Raw genomic sequence first — 22,499 nt, 5'->3', positions numbered from 1 at the left:
GATTGTTAGAGTAAAGATGTTTTTGTTGAGATTTTTATATATATTTTTTTTTGTATTTATAATATACAAGTATACTTTTGTGAATAACAATAAGTAGCAATAAATAGAAATAAAAACAACAAATAAAATAAAACGTTAACTTCGGTTGCACTGAAGCTACAATACCCTTCACAAATGCAAAAGATTCCTTACAAGAATGCAATTACGAGCGGTCAGTTTAAATGGCAGCTATATGATATAGTGGCTCGATTCAAAAATTTGTTCAGAGATTGCATAATTGTAGACTGTAAAACATCTTTTATGCGAATGAAAAGCTCAAGACAGGAAAATAATTACAACTATCGGTCGAGGGTTCCTTGACGACGTATCGGAAGTTGCTCATATAAAACTATTTATACTGATGAACTTCATCAGAAGCACAGTTTGAATCAGAGAGGAGACATTAGAGTGAGAGAACATTAGTCCCGGTGGTATCACGCCTCCTATAGGCCTAGGTGCGTCGTCTACTCTACCTACCTACATTGCATAGTTGGCTTGAAAAGTAATCTCTAACAAATTTCGTGTTTGCCATAAAACAACTTAATTTTGATCGTTCAGTTTGAATGGCAGCTATATGATATAGTGGCCCGATATCGCCGCTTCCGACAAATGAGCAGCTTCGTGAGGAGAAAAGAACGTGTGCAAAATTTCAAATCAAAAACTCAAAAACTTAGAGATCAGTTTGCGTACATACAGACAGAGGGATAGACGAACAGCTCATCACGCTGATCACTTATGTATATAAGAGTATATATATTGACAACAAACTGTTACAAACTGCGAGGTGAATTTAATGTACCGTTTTCAGGGTATAAATAGCTGAGGCTACTGACTCACTTTCATAGATATTTTCTAGGAAATCAATTTTATTATTTTTGTTTGTAATTTCTTAAATTTTCTTTTGACTTCGCCTACTTTGTGACTACCGGTGCTTTAACTATGCTCAAAAGAGAAGTGGAAGAGTAGCGTAAAATAAATATTCAAAATCTCATTTGAAACGTTGGACTAACTTTTTCACTTTCTCACTTCCACTTACATACAAATGAACGCTTCATTGTTACGCCGAGCAACTCCCACATAAATACATACACACACGTACGCGGATGAACGTACGAATGCCAAGGCATCGAATAAAGCATTGTTCAATGCAACCTATCATTGGCTGTTGATTGAGGATTATACATTTAATCGGAATGCTGACAACGATGACATCGCTGACAACGATCACAACGACAACAACAATAATAAGAATTGCAAGCGAACAAGCGCACATCCGAATAATGAGGCAGTCGATGGCGACAACAATAAGAGCAGAAACAACAACAACAATGCCGACAACGTTAGCAATAAGTTTTTCGAACAAACTCAAACGCAGCAGCTGCCTGGGAATAACGAGGAGGAAGAGGAGAAGAAACAGAAGCAGTTGACAGCGACAGCGACATCAACAGTTGCTACTCGTAGTACTTCGATTACGTCGCCGCGCCCAAAAGCTACTATTGCAGCGTCGCCGGTGACTGCCAATAATGAGAACACCATGGAGATTATTGAAAAGTATCTGGAAAAAATCAACATCAACATAAATACTGAGTTAATATTGGCAAAGCGGCACACACGGCGTATACGTGACGGCGTTGCGACTGGCGATAACAAAAAATGTGCTGGCGGTGGTGGTACTGATGGAGATGACGATGGTGATGGAGATGGTGTGCTCCATGGCAGGGGCTGCGGCACGTCTGACAGTGAAAGCGCTACTAATAATACACTTCAAAGGAAGGATTACTACCGGCTCTACGATGTTTGGTAAGTTTCATTTTATGCTTTTTATACTTGTATTATTTGTGTGGTTGTTGGTTTTGCGTTCGCGTACGGCATGCACGGCGACATCGTAAGATATACTCATTAAAAAGGATATGCCTGCTTGCCGAAGATAAACACACACATACACACCACCACCTACACAAGAGCTCACTCAAATACACGTGCATATATGTAAGTTGAATGTGTTTGCGTATTTGTGCGCTGCGGCCCTCTTATTGAGTATTGGCAACATATGTTACGTTACAGCGCAGCAGTTTGCCGTTTGCGCGTGCGTTTTGTACTTTTTCCTGATGACAATAATCTTTTGTAAACTTCTACGTGAAATGTGCAACATATGTGTGTATCTGTGTGTGTGTGTGCTGTTAAGCGAAAGTTTTTCAATTTGCTGATTGAAATTTTTTACGCGTGGCCAAAGTTTGCTTTTTGACAATAATGTTTATGGCGGCATATAGGAAGGAAGGCCTTGAATTTGACGTGGTTTACAATCTTTTTTATTTTTATTTTTCTGAAAATAATTGTAGCTTAACAATGCAAGGAAGCGTTTAAAATATCTCGCTTTTATCATGAAAGTTAACCAAATTTAGTCTTTGATATAGAAATCGATCATTAACGGAAATGTGTTATATATAAGGTTCTTATAGTGTGAAAAAATAATAATGCTATAAAAACAACAATCTCGTGGTGCAGATAATTTTACATGATAGAAAATATTTATAGTAGATGGTATAAACCAATATTTTTGGTTTTATTTTTCCAATTTTTGTGTTTGCCTGAGTAATTATAGAATAAAATATGTGCAGAAAAGTAAAAAGTTAAAAGTATGTGGAACATTGGTTTGATAATAAAATAATAATATCATTGGAGAAAACTTTCTTTGCTTATGGAAAATTTATTCAAATATTTGGCTTAATATTTTTTACGTATTTGAACACAAGTCTTGATTATCGTCTTAAAAAGAGGCTCCTGAGCCAATAAAAGCATACCAACGTCAATACAACTTTCAATATATTTGTTAAAAGCTTCGTTTTTGCAAAAGACTCAGGTCTTTTGGTATGTATCTAGCATTGACATCCTTTATACCCAAAATATTATCCAAAAGTCGATTCATATGAGAAGTTGAGATCCTCTGCTATCTCTGTGATGATAACACAATTATTTTCATGCACTGTTTTCTTAACTTTATAGACCTTATCGACATTAATGACTTTTCAACCTTCACTGAATGCATTGTGCTACACAAATACTTGTGTTCGTGGTAAAGTAGACTTCATAAAACAGTTTTGCAACATCCGTTTCCGTAGTCGTGATATCATTGGAAACACAAAATTTTGAACGAATGGGTAATGCACTTTATATTCAATACTATTTATATTCAAATCAACACACACACTAGTTGACATATGGAGATTAAACTTCAAACGAAGATAAAAAAGTTAGTATCAATATGGGAAAAAAATATTTATCGATTCCGTTGCCCGCTGAGTTTAAATTGATCAGTCCGTTTCAAATTTGAACTATACAGTTTATTAACAATGAAATAGTAAACTTCCATAGAAAAAAAATCTTTCGAAATACTTTCAAACAAAAGCACAGTTTGACTACCTTCGCCAATGTAAATGATTTACTGTTCAAAAAAAAATTTTTTTCCAGTCTTTTGGTAAACTAAGTGTACTTACGTATGTATGTGGTATGCGACGTTTTCAGATTAATAGGAAGCTTTGTCAAAAATAACCACAGGGTTTCCTAAGACTCATATGATGCAATAATTGGCTATAAATGTTAAAACTAACGAATGTATTTAAAAAATGGCGAAAACGTTAAGAATTAATGAGAAAAAGAAATAGTGAAAAAGAGAAAAATCATTTTCCACTTCTGAAATGGTGGATCTTACTTAAAAACTAAACTTTCAGTGTATGAAATAGGATTTGTGAAGACATTTATGAGTATAAGTTTCAGGTAGTTCTTAAAAACGTTTGGTCGAAAAACTAGTGTTAACATGATTTTGTTGTTGTTGTCGCGTCAGAAAATATTCCCAAGTAACTTTGAGGAATGATAGCTAGTTGACAGCGCTTTCACGATTACAATTCTTACCTGATATATAATTTATTGTACAATAGACCCAAATCTCTTGTGAATGACAGAGTCAAGTTATGAATACTTTTTGTTTGCTTAAATCAGTTGATTTCAATAGTATAGTGAACTACTTATGTTAAAATCATCGCCATGTACTTGTGATATACATTATTTTTCAAATTTCGAAATTTTACTTTAAGCCAATAAGACCGAGTTAATTTTTTCAAGGAAGTAATTTTCTAATATGCACACCGTTACTTGGCTATTGTGCCCTACAGAGTAAATAAGAAAATCAAATGAACTTCAACGGCACACGAAATGTTTACCAAAAAGGACACAAATGTGTTTGTGTACCATATGTACGTACATATTGCTGTCAAAAAGGGACCATATATACACCCACACACACACAGAAAGAGGAAAAAGGCAGTGAAAATAATAATACGGAAATCTACGAATAAACTAGCCGCAAATACAAAACGAGCGTAAAATCGACAGAAAATCTAATATTTGTTTGCCCATTCGCTTAGTTGCACACACATACAAATGTAACATACATACGTATGTCTCATATATGTATAGTATAATTGTATACAGTATATGTGTGTATATGTATATGGAAGTATATTATTTGCTGTTTCTTTGTTGACCACAATAGGAATCCAGGACTACAATATGGCGGCCAATTGAACATTTCGGAAATTGGATATTTCGCACTCGATGATGGTCTACAAATTGCCCTCTGGTATCGTAGATGGACCACAATTACAAGGCGAATGGACATGAAGATGGCACGCATCCGTTGCTTGATTGTGGTAAGTGGTGGGCTCGATGGCAAATAATACAACAAATAAAAAATACATATATACGTATAATTAGCCTGGGGGTAATGAATATATGGTATGTGAAACCGATTTTCGCAAAATATTTCGACTGGCTTGGAAATCACTAGTACGAGACTAGTTAAGTTAATTTTTTGAAAAAAAAGATTCACAAATACATATTGCGTAGTTTTCGTTTACGTGATAATCATTCTGTCAAAATTTTTTTATGAATGCTTTTTAAAACTTCTGACGTCTTTTACGAATAAGATGTGATCCATAACCAAATTTTTTTTTAACAGTATGACTTGAATGTAAAAAATAAATGAAGAATTTGAGCGTTGCGAATTTTTACAATTTTATGAAAAAAGGAAGTATAAAATCAGTGTTGTTGTAGCGTTTATCTAGACCTTGTTGGCGTGACAAGCCCCAAGTTTATTTTCAAAGGTTCCAGATATGTGCTGTTTCGAGACTGGGTCGGACCATATAGAAAGGGAAGTTAGGTGAGTTGTCTTTATGAGAAATGAGTTTCTTGTGGTTGTTAAGGATCAGATCCTTTTTATAGCTATCTAGTAATTAATTTTAATAAATTGTATAAATATAGTAACAATAAAATATAGCCTACATTTCGGCGTAATGATTAAATATTTTTCTTCACTGATTAAATAAAGCATTAAATGTGGCGTAACAATGACGAACTACACAAATTGCTATAGAATCTTTTACGTGTTCGTGACTAGTACCCAATGAATCGAAAAATAGGCAATACTAAACCTTTGAGTATATTTTAAGGAAGAAAACATTTTTTATGTGATATCTATTATCCACCAGTTTTTTCTAATGCCAGTTAACACAAGTAAACTTTAACGTTAGGGAATACTCGAAATAATATTTTTGGGATCTTAGACAATTTGGTCTACCAACAGCTGGTTGCTTGTTCTGTTTAGTTTTTTTCCATTTAAAAACAAAATTATTATTTTTATACTCAATTAAATACTACTACTCAACAACTATATACAAAGTAATGAGTTCTACGACAGTTACCGATTGTAGACAGTCAAATTCGCATATTCACGTATTCACATATACGCAATAATGACTGCAGGGCGAAAATTTAGTGAAGATGTGTTATTTAATGGGGATAAAGAGCGCAAACAGTGTGGAGCCGGAATAAACTGAAGTGCCGTGCTGTAAAAAAAGAGAGAGTCGTGTAAAGAAGTAAACTATTGGACAATGGCAAATAGGTAAACAAACAAGCAAACAAATAAAAGTTGAGGAGCGCAAATTTGAAAACGCTTAGTTGATTGCGACAGAGGGCGATGTGATTGTGTGATTAGAATGAAAATGCGATAAAAAGAGCATGGAACTCATATTTGCTTTCGGCTAAGCCTGTGCTAACTTGACACTATTTACATGCAAACATTTATCCATATACATACATGTATATAGGGAGTGCACACATATAGAGAGTGCGCAGTGCCGGTCTGTGTGTGTGGTGTCACAATGTCCTTTGATTTCCCAAGTGGAAGTGCGTTTATCTCCTGTGCTTTGCATTGTCCTGCGGCGAAAACCTTTCAAGTGTTCACACGTACATGCGCACAGACGTATGCACATTTATTTGCGTTTACATGTGTTTGAGCTTAGAGTTTTTGTAATTTTTATTCAGCCATGCAACTATACTGGAAGTAGAATTATTATTAAAGAGAAAAAAAAATGTTATAACGAATTCTTAGCTGAAGCCATCCAGTTGGCAAGTAATATGAATAGTGAAGATATATTTTTCTAACAAAATATTGTTCAAAGGAACTCATTAGGAATCAATACTAGAGTAAATATGCTCGACCCCTAAAAGTCAATAAAGAAAGCACTTACTCTTAGGAACACAATAAATGGGACAACTTGCCAAAGAATAAGTCATTTACTTTATATATAATAATAGAGTAGCAAAAATATTTCTGGATCCTAATGTTGATTTAATATCCAGTTATTTATAATTAAATTTATAATTCATAGAAGTTCTGTTTTCTTCGGAGAAATGCATATACACTCCGATAGCAGAGCGGATGCAATGGCTCGCTTTGTGGGCTTAAAGCCAGTCAAGGACCTAATTAGCAAAAGCATCAAACTTCCTCCATATTAGACATATTTGGGTAGTTGGGGACAACGGAATCGTTTGGAATTGCAAACCACTGATGAGCTTGCTAGAAGACTCCCTTGCCAAATTAAATCCGATTGGAAGCTAGTCGATGCTCCGTTGTCATCTTGCGCTATAGCTCTGGCCCTTTAGACATCCCGTATGCTCTGCAACCGTCTATACTGTCCAATAAGCTGAATACTTTGTTGGACTCTTTTTGCCAAAGATGGGGAGGTGGAATTACCTAGGCACCACTTTCTTCTCTACTGCCCAGTTTTGCAAAACTGAGATTGAAATATCTCGCTAACCGTACATTTGGCGAACCTAGCGAAATTTTTGGGAGTCATATTAACTGCCTAAATAAATTGGTGGTAAGCGCAAAACGCCTTGGCGATCTATGAGGATCGAATGATCTATTTTTAGAAGTTTTTGAGTATCAGGAAAAATCAACGTTCATAGCCGTCCAACTGAAATTCGGCGCTACGTTTTGGCCTTCCTAACCTAACCTAACAGTATTTCGTTATTATTATTCATTATTTTGTTAATTGTTAAGGTCCTTAGATATAGGCTAATCTACATATATTGTATTTTGATTGAGTATCTAAGGTGATCAAGCATTACTTAAGTCCTTTTCTAGTCTTAATAACTTTACTACAATAATCGAAGTAGCGTTCACTTAGCAAATTTTTGAAATTCTCTTCCGAAGCCTATTTTTGATTTATTTATTGTATTTATAAACCCCCTTTTGCTATTGCAGACTTACTCCTAATTATAGGCAATGCTTTTGGCAATTAACAAATCGTTGCCTACATTCAGGCTGTTAATGATGGATGTGGTTTCTAGTTAAGCTATAATATGATTAAAATCTAGTTAAGTGCCTGTTATGAGTTGGATATACCCTATCCACAAAAAATGGGGGGAAAAAATGTACACTTCCTTTAAAATGTAAACACTAAATTCGGTAGAAAGAGTGTTTAGCATAGTAATTGAGCACTCTGGTACATTAGCAAGTGTGCATGAAAAACCTATTAAGCTGTTTCGTCTTTAGTGTGCAATTGCATAAAATAACACCCTCGGGACAATCTAAATATTTTACAATTACCCAAACATAACTTTTCCATATATTACTCTTTACACTCTTTGCAGTTTTTAAAGAGAATGTGTACTCCTTTCTTAGTGAAAAAGTATACTTTCTAAACTTAATTTTACCGAAAAAAGTGCGTTTCCTTGTCACGTTAAATGATTATTCCCAAGACGTTACATTTTCAGCTGGTCTTAACTTTTTCTCTAAGTTTCTATTGCAAATATATTTGAGAAAGAATTTATTTTACCACATTTGTTCACATATTTATGTTCTTGTTATTGTTGTGGTCGAATCATAGCATTTTCAGCACTCACTGTGTATTTATTTTGCAGGTAACGAACAAAAATCTCACGGATACTCTGGAGCATTATCTAACCGCACACTACGACACACATCTGGATTCAATGAATCGCTTCAATTTTGCACTACTCTCGAACGTAAGGGACTTGTTCAATTTCAGGTTCGTTACGCAATGCTTTCTTCTCGATACTTTTCCCGTTTGTGTCTTGCACAAAAAAACGGGAACTTTTTGTACGAATTTTATTTTTTTTAAATTTTATTTTTATCTCATTCAAAGATTCCTCATTTTCATCAACACATCTAAAAGAGTGCTTTACAAATGTATATGTTTGTATGTACATTCATTACTTATAGTTCCCTATTTGAAATTCCCTTCTTTCGCTTATTCCTGAGTGTTTTGATTGATTGTGTGTTGCGCTGATTAAAGTGAGTGTGGCAACAAATTGAAAATGGCAAAATATGTACGAATTACTCTGACATGCTTCGTCACTTTCCGAACTAAACACTTATTTATCCCTTTTTCACATTTTCACTTTTTCGACAGCCACTCACATTCACATAAGTGGCGAGCTTAGATACAACTCTTTTGCTGTTGCCAACAATTTGTCGATAGTCATGTGTAAATTAAGATTTCCCCAGTGTTAAGTATTATGAGTGAGAAGATAATGATAGAAAATTGCTTATGCAACACGGTTTTCCATTTTCAAATACATAATATACTCGTGTATACTTATTGTATAGCTGAAAGCGTTATATTTGAATTGCGATATGGAAATCAGCAAATATTTAATTCGAATGATCGAAAGTACTCCTTAAAATACCTATGTTTTTTCTAGTATCTGAGGATTGTTTGTTATTTTAAATTAAAAAAAAAAATAACTTCGGTTGCAGCGAAGCTATAATACTGGTGCATTTCTTAAAGAACGTGTGTAAAACTTCAGATCGATATCTCAAAGACTGAGGAATTAGTAAATGTATAAACAGAGAGACAGATGGCCATGATTAAATATGCTCAGGTCGACTAATAGGACCGATCATATATCCTTGGCGATGAAAATGGAGTTTTGAAATATTATTGGAACATATAATAGTTTCACAAGTGCATTTTTTTCTGTTCTTCAAATTCTTTAAATTGACTGACTCAAATGCTAGGTGTTCGAAACGAATTTAATTTAATATATTATTAACACGGAATATATTCCTTTTAATGTCTTTTCTGATAGGTTATTTTAGTTAATTTGAAATCATTCCATATGTAAATTAGTACGTATTTGGTAACTGTTTATTTACGACGCGAAAGGTTTGTGTGGCTATTTTTACCACAGAAAAGTGAAGGTCGTAAAGTCATCAAAAGCATAGCTCCTGCGAGTCGTCAATCTACCTCTGTTAATGAAGATAACATCGAAAAAGTTAAGGAAAAATGTTTGAAAATCGTTGTGTTGGTATCAAAGAGAAAGCAAAGGATCTCAACACCTCAACTTTCTGGATAAAGCGTGTCAATGCGAGACTCGTAACAAAAGATCTTAATATTTTTCAAAATAGACGTCGAGTAGCGTTCGCAAAAGAAATGCTTGAGAACGTAGTTGGTGACCCTTCATTCATCGCATAATTACTGGTGACGAGACGTGGGGTAAGAATATTATACCGAAACTGTCGAACAACATGGCGCTCAACAAATGGACCGAAGCTGAACAAACAACGTCGAAGTTGTTCATGAATCAAGGTGTTGTTCGTCGATTTGTTTGATTATCGTGATTGTGGTTTACTATGAATTCGTTCCATAGGATCAAGAAGCATACAATATCAATAAGGAATACTAATTGACTGTAACATGAAACGTGAGCCATCACTCATCCACCAAATTCGCCATACTTGGGTCTCTGCGGCTTTTTTCTGTTTTCGAAACTGGCTATAAAATATTACGCTATAAAGCAGGAAGGATATGTACTTAACGAAACTTGCTCTTCTAATTGGTAATACTTGTGTATAAGAGAATGTAACATAAATATGGGGGAGGCATACACATACCCTCACACAATATTGAAATTAAAGTGTCACCAATATGATACCTACTCTCCCTCTCATCTATTAATGTCAGTTCTCAACTCACTTTTTTCACAACACAATGCAATTATAATTCATCACCTTCTACTTTGACTGTAAATTAAATTTTATTCTCTTATATACCTATCAGAAATCGATTAACGGTTACAAAGAACTGTTACCAATAATTTATCATTAAATTATAATCGGCCCACAGTTTTAAACTCATGAGAGAGTCGAAAGAGAATTAATCATGAGTAAATTTTTTTATATATAAAAAGTGAGATTATGAAAAAGTTACATAAATCATATTTGTTTGTTGTTTTTTGTTTTAGTCTGGAAACAAATTTAATCATGTAAAATTCAATTAACACAAAAAAATAAAATTTTTCATACATACATATGTTTTACATATATATCCTGTTAAATATGCATACTTTTTGCTCGCTGTCAAACTTTTTTTTGCAGTTTCGTCATGTCGAAGACTGCCAGCTGGGGCCACCTGAAGAATGGCAAATTCGACGGCATGATTGGAGCGTTGGTACGCAAACAAGCGGATATTGGTGGCTCGCCGATTTTCTTTCGCATCGAACGTGCCAAAGTGATTGATTACACCACACGAACGTGGGTGGCCAGGTGAGTGAGGGAGGAAAGCATAAAGAGCACACACACACATACAAGCAAGCCAGTAAATAAACACAAAAAACGCTGGCTGAGCGAAAGTGATAAATGGTAAAAGAAATAGGGGCAAGTGGCAAAAAGTCAGTGGAAGTCGGGAGGTCAAAGCAGACAGTTTGTTTTCTGGTATGGTGGACAACTGTTGTTATTCGCAAAGCTGTTGCTTTTTCCTGCTTTTTGTTGTAGAGAGGTTATTGTGGTTTGAGTGCTGGTGGTGTTAACCGAAAAAAGTGACTTACACTAATTCCTAGAAGCGGCACAGAGCATAAGCGGTCAACCGCTCAACAGTCACGTGGTTCGCTGCGCTACAGCTCTTAGGCGTGATTGGAGCGTCGTTGCTGTTTCCATTTTTCGACTTTTTTCACTTTTCTTTTGCTATGTTTAGCACAACAATAATAGTTGTTATTGTATTTATTGCTTGTGGTTCTTTAGCAAATTTTAAAAAGCAATTTGTCGAAAGCTTTGCACTTAAAAGCACAGCCCAGTTCGGTTCGTTTCGGCACAGCACAGTTGAGTGATGGCAGCGCGTTTATCATGAAGAACATGCCGCAATGAATTGAATTAAGTGGTGCGGCGTACAGGTGGGCGCGCTTCACTTATTTCCCTAATGCTTTTATTGTTGCTGCCTCACCTGTCACCTTTGTTGCTCTCAGCGCACTTGTTGGCTTTATTGTTGCGGTTTATTTAATTTCGCATATTGTAACCTGTCAATGGCATGAAAAATGATATCAGAACGACCGATGCGAGACCCGTCGCCGTTTAACACGAAACTTTTTTTCATTCACTTTACATTACCGTTATTTGTGTATTGTCGCCAATTGTTGCTTTTGTTTGCATTGTTGTCGTTGTTTTTTGTTGTTTTTGTTGTGCCTCGATATTATTATTGCCAAGATAAATGTTTGTAAGTTTAGCCTTTGCGGTTGACACACATAAATCTTGTTGACAAAATATCGCCAACAAAAAGTCACACAGTGCGCCAGCATATATCTTGAACAAGGAACAATGACATTCGTTTGTTGTCTTTATTTATAACAACAATAAATATGTACATGCGTATTAGTTAGTCATTGATAGTTGCGTACTGAGTGTGAGTTTGTAAATACCTGAACACTGGTGGCTAATTTAAACTCACTATTTCTTAGAGGACAACACAGAAAATATCAGTAAGACAGCAGAAAAGGCAATTACATTGTTTTACTGGAACATACCGTGAAAATATACCTTAACGAAATGCGTCTTAGAGGTTCCGCTATATTTTTTTTCTTTCAGTGAAATAATCTTTAAAGAGAAACTTTTCGGAAAATTTTCGAAAATTAATAGTGTCCTATAATATTATATAGAGTGAAGAATAAATCTAAGAATTTCTGTTATAAAATATTAATTGTACCACACCAATTCTGGCTATTTTAGTAAATTATGCAACAGCAGATTAACTTAATTAGGACCCATTTTATAATAAATGTTAAGTGACTCTAATTCATATCCAGTTTTTCTGAAAACTGCAAATTTAAGTGAAACTTATCACTCTTCCGGTAGTTTGCCTGAACTCTGTATAAGTATTCCTCAGATTTTTTGGAAGATTGGTCGATAATGTTGGCCTTAACTTCATCTCCATAATGAACGACATGATAACTATACGCTTTACAGATTATATTAAGTTTATCACGAAGTTAGTAACACCCGCAAGGGAACGTCAGAAATCCTATAAAATATATACATATAATAGGGTGTAGCGAAAAAATATATATTTTTTCTTAGCCTGAGGCTAAAATTTGTAGATTATAAGATTTGTAGATTATAAAACAAGAAAGAAAAAAAATTTTTTTTTAACATCTAGAGGTCTACTCACTATTAAAGTAAATTTAGAGTTTTTTTGGTTTAAACTCTTCATAACTATATAAAAATTACCGATTTGACAAAATTTTTTTCAAGTTGATAACTTTTAATTGGCCAGAAAGAAGACTCTCCACATCTTCTAGAACACTTATCAAAAATGTATTACCAAATAAAAATTTTTACTCTGAATTTACTTAACTTTTTTTTCCCCAAAAAGTTTTCATTTTTTATAATCCTTAAATTTTCCCATCAGGCAAAGCAAAAAAAAAAATTATTTTCGCTCAACCCTAATATCTAAGTGATCAGCGTGTCTTTCTGTCTGTCTATCTATATATGCACATGTGTCTAAACCGCCGATATTGGACACCTATAGGACTTAGGACAAGATAAACATCATTTTATTCCCTCTTATGTCATAAAAATGTACCTTTGAAGAGTATTATAGCTTCGATTAAGCCCTTTATGTCTGGCTGATTCTAACTCTCTGAGTATTCTCTTTTTTCTTCAAAAACCGTTGAAAGAAATGTTCGCTATATCTGTCTCGCTCTAATTTGTTAGTCGAGAATTTTGTATCAGTTATTGTGTTCTATCGAAATAATTATCATATACATTTAATAAATAATTTTTAGCGAATGTAAAGTCTGAGGCATTCTCCAATTTCATTTGTGAAATATAGAATGTAGAAAATTTCCCGTTTTCTCTGGGCTTGTTCGGCAGTTTCTGGGAATGAAGGCATTATTATAGTTCTGAAATATACGAATATTGAATTTTTTTCTTAAATGTCGAATCGTTTTCGTTTATTTTTATCACTGTCGAGGAAAAGATTATTCGAATAAAAAGGGAAAGATGTAGCTTTAATCTGACCACCACTGTAGTTGTGTCGTCTCTTGTCATTTGGTAGGTGTCTACGTGTGTACATCCGCGCACAATCTTTCCACACTCCGCCGATTAAATACTCATTTCTCTTGTTAAGCGGTGCAAATTTATGCGCCGCTCAATTTTTGCGTCGCGCTTTTGCGACGCTTCTTATCGCTTTGCGGTGATTTGTTGCACGCGTGCTTGTTGCTTCTGCTTTACTTACGCTCATTGCGCCCGAGTTCAATTTTGTTTGCGTTCTTTGATTTGTTGTAGTCGTTTCGTTTTGCTCGCCACTTCACCTCCAGCTGTGCTAAAGACAATTTAATGCTGCCGCCGCCAATGCCGCCTTGCTGCTTGCCTCGCTGGTGCTTAGAGACCGGATTGCTAACGCTGCGGCTCCCTAGAGTGTGGAAAGGTCACGCCAACAGCTGACTTGACAGCAACTTAAGTGGCAATGAGACGCTGACTTAAGAGCGTTTAGAATGTGTAGTTGTTGGTGTAGGCAGATGGCAAAGGACATGGCGTTGGACAAGCAATTTGTTTTTAGTCGGTGCTGTCCGCTCACTGCTCCACGCCACGTACTCGCCTAAGATTGACACATTAATTGAAACTAAATCCTGTCGGGGACATGTTTGCTGATTTAATTTCTTTGTGTAAAATAAGATTTATGTTTGTGGCTTTTCACCTGCTGCGGCTTCGCCACTGCCGCTGCCGCTGTTGGTTGATATTGTGGGCGTATCAGCTGATAAGGGCTGATTGCTGAAAGCTCACTTACATACCTATGTGTGAATTTACGGGTGTGTGTGTTATAGTTTTGTTTATACAAATACAATGTATTTTTATTATTCGCAGGCCTTGTTTCATATTTCGTCATCCACCGAGCACCAAAAAGGATCGTATAGTGTTTCTGCAACCCTTTTCAAATATCGTCTGGATTTTATTGGGATTATGTGGCATATTCACCATCTGCTTTCTGTGGCTCCTGACGTCAGTGGAGCGTAGCTTGGAGGCGGTGGGTGTGGTAAAGCAACTAGGTAGGTTTTATTTATTATGGTGAATCGTATTTTCATGCATAACGGTATGTTCTACAGTTGACTTAATTCTTCATATAGTATATATTTTGCAACCTATGACTTAAAAGTTAATACAATCTTCTGTTAACTAAACTTTTCCCGAATTTTTGGATTTGTCTGAAGCCTTTAACTTAGAACCATAAACTTTAGAAACATGATATACTTCTAACAAAATACTTTTTGCCGCTCAAAGGTTTTTTGAATCTTCAATAATTTACACTCAGTTTTAGGCTTTCTGACCACTGCAGTCGTCTTCCAACCAAAATGGCTGCCATAAAAGTAGCAGTAGCTATACTGCCCCCGAGCGCAGCCTCCTCCAGAGTGGTGAGTATCCACTTCGATGGCAGTGGGTTCAAGACTAATGAAGGGTAACTTTATGATTAGACTGGTTTGGATGTCTGGCCACAACGGAATTGATGGAAACTGCAAGACTGATAAGCCTGCTAGGGCAAGTACTTAACTCGCATTATATGCAGAATGGTGGGTAGGAGCTCTGCTGGTTTCTTACGGCTCATAATTGGCCAACTACTAGCAAATGTGTTGTCACAAGGTCCTTTTGGCGCAGGAAGAATCGTAAGAGGTCTAGGAAGTTCTTAGGCCAAGCAAAGTACACCTTTTAATGGTTGTCCGAATTCTAATTGGACCTTCGCTAAACAGTTAGGTCCACAAAATCGAAGCTATGTACAATATCGTGTATCTGTAATATAATAATCTTTAATTGGGAATACTGGTCAATGCTACCTTGATAACCTCAGTAATGCTTCAGGGTCATAAAGTAGTATATTTTAAGTAATAACTACCTAACGCTGTGGTCTTGAAAATCTTCAAAAATTATATGAAAAATTTCGAATCAGGAATGTTATATATTATATTTGACATTTTAGACTATTTCTAATCATCTATACAGAATTTTATACTTGTATATTCAGTTGGAAGTTTTCTAATCGAATTCGAATCCGAATAAAATAGTTGAAAGAACTGAGGAGAAGAAAACTCGAATTTTTTTCTGATTAAATATTTTCACCACCGCTGACATACATATTTATAGAATACATACAATTTAGAACTTTGTCTTTTAGCCCTTATTCAGCAGAACAAAATGATAGCTGAATATCAAAGAGCCACAAAAGTCTGGTAAATTATGCGCTGATGGCACTTATGTGGAAGAATCTCAGTTAAGTACTACATATCTCATGGGCTCCAAAATATGCTGCTGTTTAGTGCAAAAATTCGAGTTCGTTCATGTCATTAACGACTTCCAGTTCCCATCAACCAAAACTAATCGATTCACCACAACAACGTTGCGCATAAAATGTCATTAAATTATCGGTTATTACAAATTCCGATGATAAAATTTTCCGCACGGCGAACGCGGTTTTGACTTTTACTATTTGCTGTCGCAGACAAAAGTTTGGAATTTTCTTTTCACTTTAGTAATTTTTATAACCTCTGACGGTGGCAATTTCATAAAACACCATTTAGAAGGTAGACGAAGGCGTGTCGAAGAGCAAGAATGTCGATAGACAGTACCAACTTTGTGAAAGTATAAATCAAAACTTTCAATTTTCAAGCAAACCAAAGGGCCAAAAATTGCAGCAAAACGCCGTTAGGATGTATTGCAAGGCACACGGGACGATAAACGCCGCAATGTCGAAGTGCATTGGCACTGTGGCAGTCACATACAATGATTACAATTGCTAACGGAGTGTACGAGGGTAGTTTGACAAGACAATGACAGAGTAAGCTTAAGGAATTTCTAGAGTTTTGATTTACATTTGGAGGCTGCTTGATTAGTTGAAAACGGAGCCCATTGTGCTCCCGGGTGGTAACTAAAATAAGTCTTATCCCGTCTCATCCGGCTGTAGGCTTCGCAGGGATAATGTTCGAGCGTCTTATTATTCTCCGCGCATGTTCTGCATTCCGTTTTTTATTTTTTTGAAGGTGGGAACTTAAATGTGGGTGCCCTGTAATGACCCCTACAATGTTACTAAGTTCCTTTTTGCCTAGAGGCAGAAAATTTTTAGCAGAAGTTTTTCCAGCTCGGACCAAAAAAAAAATTTTTTTGAGTGGCCAAAATAGATGCTTGAGGCTCAACATCAGTATTTGATTATTTGATAATAAAATTTCACAATTTTTAAACGAGATGAATTCGGAGAATTTTCATGTAGTCTTCTTCAAAAGGTTTGGTTCGAACTTCGAAGTTAATACTTTCCACAATATTTTAAATCATTTGGAACACAAAAATATCCTGCTATAGAGCTCTACTTCCTGTTTATAGATTGGAAGGTTTACATATCTCGAAGATAAGAACGCTAGGTCGAATAAGAAAGCCATTGTGGAAACGCCCATAAGAAAATACGATTTTTGTTGAGGATACAGTCCACTTCCAAGCTCATGGAGATAATATCAGTTCATCGCATATTAACCCCAAGTTAGACATAAGTCACTCACTACGCGTGAATTAGAAGCCACAGGTTTTGGAAATTGTGTGCTTGCTTTGTCTCTCAGTCAGTCCATACTTCGGGTGGTAGGACCTATTCCACAATTTTTAAATAAGGTTGTAAGATGTAGGCTATCCGCTCGTGAGCCGAAATATATTGCAATTACTCCTCGCCACTACGATATCGGACCGCCTTCGTACCCTCATCGCGCTGGTGATTAGATGCACTATGCATTGTGGCTGACTACAGGACCTGCTGGGATATTTCGAGCAAATATCGCTGGCGAAAAGTTTTTGTGCGGCACGAATGCGTGCCTCTGAAAAATGAGAGATCATTGCCATTAAATTCTCGGCTCCATTGCGTATATGGCACATGCTTTAGCACTACGAGCGCCATTTATTTGTTTTCCTGCAAAATTTTGGGCGATATTACTTGCTGCGCCCGAGGTCAAAAACTACTAGAAACTTTTTTTAACTCGCATTTCACTCCTCCTTTCCTCTCTTACTTGCTGCTTTTTGCTTTATCCTTTCATTGATTTCGCCAACAATTGACTCCCTGGTGAATGCTGCGACACAAAAGGACATAGCACGCGCAGCAGCAGCAGCAACATGAACATCGGCGCCCTCATCAACAACCAACAACCGAGTGCAATCGGCGGTAATGATGAACTACCACCAGTTGGTTGCTGCTGTTCCACACGAACGACGTTAAGTGCTAGGACAATGCTGGGCTGCGGCGCTCGCACCTCGCCGTGGGTTGGCCTAGCAACAAAAGAGCAACGGAAACAAAAGCCTGGCAAGTTGATGCAACGAAGTAAGACGGAAGCGCGAAAGAATGTGCAGAGCATTAGCTGCAGGCATTGCATGCTCGGCTGCGGCAGTGCGTGCTGCGGCCAGACAGGCAGCGATGTGGCACAACAGCGCGCTGGCTTGTTCTTCGAGTCGATGCTGTTCTACGTGGGCTCCATATGTCAGCAAGGTAAGTTTGTCGAAAAACGACTACAGTAGTAGATAATGTTAGCGTAAAGAGCACGAGGGAGCGCGCTTCGAAAACTAATATACGCAGGAACTTTGTAGAAACATATACATAAGTTCTCGAGATATTTTGGGGCAGGAATGAGTGGCCTGTACATGTAAGTCGTAGCAGTTGTGTTTGTGTGTGTCTGTGTTTGAGCTTTTAGTTTTATTGGCATGTTTGGTAGCATGTGTGGCATGCAACGCAATTTATGCGCTCACAAGTTTACTTTTCAGCTTTGCTTTCATAACTAAGCATACTACTTTCCCAGTGTGCCGCCTTCCATCTGCATGTGCGTTACCACGGCGGGTGGAAGGTTCTTGAGTTCAATTTCCTTTGTTTGGCTTTGTTACAAGAGTTTCTTATTCTTGTAAACATAACTGAACAAATTGCTAGTGAATTTGTGGTGGTAAGACGCGGAGGAAAGCGTGCGCGTAAACAATGCTTCTTCTTACAAATTTATAAGAAATGCGTTTTCTGCGCAAAAAATGTGCTAAGTCAACACCGAGTAATGCTAAGAAAATATTGAATTATTTATTTAATTACCGTTATACATTTTATTATTTAATTAGGTCGTGCTTAAAGAGAGTTGACTGTTTGATGTGGCTCAGAATGGTGAAATGAAAGTGAAAGGTTCTCTGTTGTTAGTGAATTTTTATTTTATAAGGAAAGACTGAAAATATCGTAAGCGAGTTCTTATTTAACTGATTCAGTTCAGGTGTAAATTATTTTCAAAAACTTTTTTCTAATAAGAATTATCTGCAGTGCTGTTGAAACTGCTTACTATGTGTTTTCGACCCTAAATGTTGGGTTCAGTTGCGTATAACTGTTCTACTGGAAAATGAGTTCAGCAGAGTTCTAATTCAAGCTGCAAGCTCGCGCTCCCTGATTATTGACAGTCACATGTATTTGCAGTACTGCAAACCCCAGGTATTCAGCTTTGGTGTAATACCGAAAAGTCTGAAATTTCTGAACCCAGAAGCGCATAATCCTGTTCTTTTAGGGATGCAACTATCTGTAAGCTATTTTCACTTTAGATAAACCTTTACATTATTATCAATTGAGTTCCCTCTGTTTGGGTTGTAAGTACTGCTTTAAATACTGCTGCAAAAAAGGATCAAAAACCATCGAATAAAGCTATTTTATACCACTTCCTCAGATATAAATATTTTAGATTAGAGCTTTACAAAAAATACGTCGTGCTTTTGGAGGTAGTCGAAAAACTTGTAGTATTCTTTAATTTGTTCTTTAAATATTAAGCAGCATAATGCAAATTCTTCTAGTAAGGATGTTCTGACGTCAATGGCTAATAACAAAAAAACTTCAAAATGTCAAAAGAGCGCTGTGATAGAAGTGAATAGCTTTCGTCTTCACTCTCTTGAGTGCTGCTCGAGACAACATCACTCAAGGCTACATATCTCCTAATTGTTTCCCATAAATCGAAGCAATCACACCCTTCACCATAATTATTGGAGAAATTTAAACTGATTACCTTCAAGATTCCACTTCGCTTCTCCTTTTCCTTCTCCTTAAACATAAACTTCGATCGATTTTCACGTCATGACAAGTTTGTTGAAGTATATGCAATAACAATTCGCATTAAATTGCAGCAATCGATGCAATTGGGCAACAGCTAATGGGTTCTGTTTCTGCTGGTGAGTAGTTGAGAAAATAGCAAAGTCATTACCGTTGTTAGCGTCTGCTTCTCACAAACGAGTATATTCTGTGCGGTCAAGAATGAGTAGAAAGACGAATAATTGAAGTTAAAGGTGGAAGATTTTATAAATTACATGGCGGGGTATATGTATCTAAAGCGTGATTGTGTTGCAGCTGAATGAAATTGAGAAATGGCAGGAGTAAAATTCGAAAACTTCGAGGTATTCTGTATAAATAAATGAGCTCGTTAAAGTATATAACCATGTGTGGAGGTACTAATATTGCTAATTACTTCATTCGCCCATTACGAGGATATGTAATATGGATCGTAGATTTTCAGTGTTACCGATATTTGTATCAGTATATGTGAGTAGTAATACCTTGATGGTTAAATTTTAAGAGAATATGTAAGAATTTACGATAATTTGGATGGTACCACTTTTTTTTAATAATTATGTGGGAATATCAAAAAAATATACATATATGCGGAAATTATTGAGCATTTCGCTGTTCACGAGATGTAAAGATTGTGAGTACAGAGCTAAATGTTGCATAGAAAAATCACTTCGAGCAAAATCCAATTAAAATTGATTTTCAAGTACCGTATATGTATTGTGAAGGTAAGAGTATAGCTACTTGTATTGCCATCCATATTTAAATCTCTGATATATCCATAAATTCAATATTGGTAGTAGAATTAGACTGAAGACATCCACCGTTTCGTCAAGCATACCGAAGCGAGTTTTGTTGTTCTGCGGGGAGATGTAAAAAGCAATATGTCCAAACTAGAATCATAATTTCGTTGTACAAATGCTCTTAATATGACTCTCAACTGCTTCGCCCAGATTTTAGCAGAATAAAGACCGTAAACTTAGCATATTGGCAGGAAATCAACAATTCTTTTTTCAATTTTGCTTAAAGAGTTCACTATTCAGCATATGTATCTATAATATCTGAAGTGAGTATAGTCGTCGCAACCGTGAAGTTCAAACGCTTAACCCCCCACCCTGTCAAAAACAGACCAAGAGAGCAAATATCAAGCTTACTTCATAGCACCGCTGGAAAAATTATTTACCTTCAGAACCATCAACAAAAAAAAATGGTTTTTCCTGAGATCTTACTATGAAACGTAGTTCCAAATTTTACTGTTTTCTCATAATGATAAACGCAAGTACACTGTCCTCACCTTATCCATATACCTACTAATTCTGTTCTATTTAGTCTCTCTACTTTAGTCTAGTCTTTTCAAGATTAATTTCGACAGCATTTTGTTGTAAGCACGATATATGAGTGTGAGTGACTCCAATTTGTCCCGACACATTTTATTTCGTTTACTATTATTCTTCATTACTGCAATGAAAACTCATTCGTATCGACTGCTTGTTGCCGTCTATCATTAGGTCTGACATTTTCTACAAGTTTCTTTTCGGGTCGTTGCATCGTTATTACCAGTCTACTCTTCGCCTTCGCCATCTATCAATTCTATTCGGCCAGCATTGTGGGTACACTATTGATGGAGAAGCCGAAAACGATACGTACATTGCGTGATTTAATACACAGTTCATTGGCAGTCGGTGTGGAGGATATACCATATAATCGTGATTACTTTTTGGTAAGTTGCCGGAATAGTTGAATATGATTTCGGGTGGATTCAATTTTTATATAAGAATTATAAGCAAAATTTCTGGTAATTTTATTTATTTTTTTTATTTGATTAGTGAAATATATATTTGATATTATTTTAATAAAAACAATTATTAATTTATTTTCATTTTTTAATTTGTACTTTTCCAGCGCACGAAAGACCCCATTGCCATCGAGTTATATGCTAAGAAAGTAACCAGCATGCCAACGGATAGTGAAACGCTCTCCGAAACGACAGCTGACAATGCAACCGCATTAGCCACGCTACAGCCAAATATTGAGCTCACCGAAGCGGAGAAGGCCAAGACCTATAGAGACATCCTACACAGTCATGAGACCGGTGCGCATGCCAAGACGAATGAGGCGTCCAACTGGTATGATCCGGAGTATGGTGTCAAAAGGATACGCAGAGGAAGTGAGTACGCTAGACAATCATTTGCTTTTAATTGATGGTTAACATTGTTGTACTGAGCATTATTTACTATTCAGAGCCTAGAATTTTCAGCAATTAAATACGCATAATTTTCTGCATTCTAAATGTTCAGCACACATGAGCGGCTAAGTAACCACAGCACAGAGCTTTTTATATATTCACATGCTGCTCTATTTTTATGTTGTTGCCATATATGGTACTCTGTGTGTAAGCTCTCACATGTGTGGGCTATCTATTTACGCTTTAGAATTTAGCTGCCGGGCTTTTAAACTACAATTACGTTGAAAACCAACCGAATGGACAGCAAAGCGAGTGAGATGTTGTTAGATGAGCAGCATTACTTGTATTGTTGTTTTTGTAGTTGCTACTCTTGTCGACTGTTGTAAACGAAACGGGAAACCGGAAACCACAAACCGAAAAATTCAAGAATAATTTCTAACGCTTTGCTGCTTTCTCTACACGCCCTTCTTTTGCTCTACTTATGTACGCATTTGTGTTGTTGTTGTTGTAGGATTTTCAGCGCTTACATGATCTTTTGTGCTTGCAACGTACAC

At 36.2% G+C, this 22,499-nt stretch overlaps 1 protein-coding gene across 1 annotated transcript in view; it reads left to right on the top strand.

The window, feature by feature from the left end:
• Positions 1 to 22,499, top strand: part of Ir64a (Ionotropic receptor 64a) — a 39,860-nt gene that overhangs the window by 6,981 nt on the left and 10,380 nt on the right. Inside the window, exons 3-10 of the mRNA XM_036364261.2 lie at positions 1,163 to 1,839; positions 4,589 to 4,745; positions 8,302 to 8,429; positions 10,781 to 10,948; positions 14,537 to 14,718; positions 17,778 to 18,176; positions 21,269 to 21,480; positions 21,663 to 21,927. Of these exons, the coding sequence (XP_036220154.2) occupies positions 1,163 to 1,839; positions 4,589 to 4,745; positions 8,302 to 8,429; positions 10,781 to 10,948; positions 14,537 to 14,718; positions 17,778 to 18,176; positions 21,269 to 21,480; positions 21,663 to 21,927 (2,188 nt within the window). The remainder of the gene's footprint in view (positions 1 to 1,162; positions 1,840 to 4,588; positions 4,746 to 8,301; positions 8,430 to 10,780; positions 10,949 to 14,536; positions 14,719 to 17,777; positions 18,177 to 21,268; positions 21,481 to 21,662; positions 21,928 to 22,499) is intronic.

This window comes from Bactrocera oleae, chromosome 6 (assembly GCF_042242935.1).
Source record: "Bactrocera oleae isolate idBacOlea1 chromosome 6, idBacOlea1, whole genome shotgun sequence".
Taxonomy (NCBI): Eukaryota; Metazoa; Arthropoda; class Insecta; order Diptera; family Tephritidae; genus Bactrocera; species Bactrocera oleae.
Note: the sequence above shows the minus strand (reverse complement) of the source record. Positions and strands in the feature narration are given on the sequence as shown.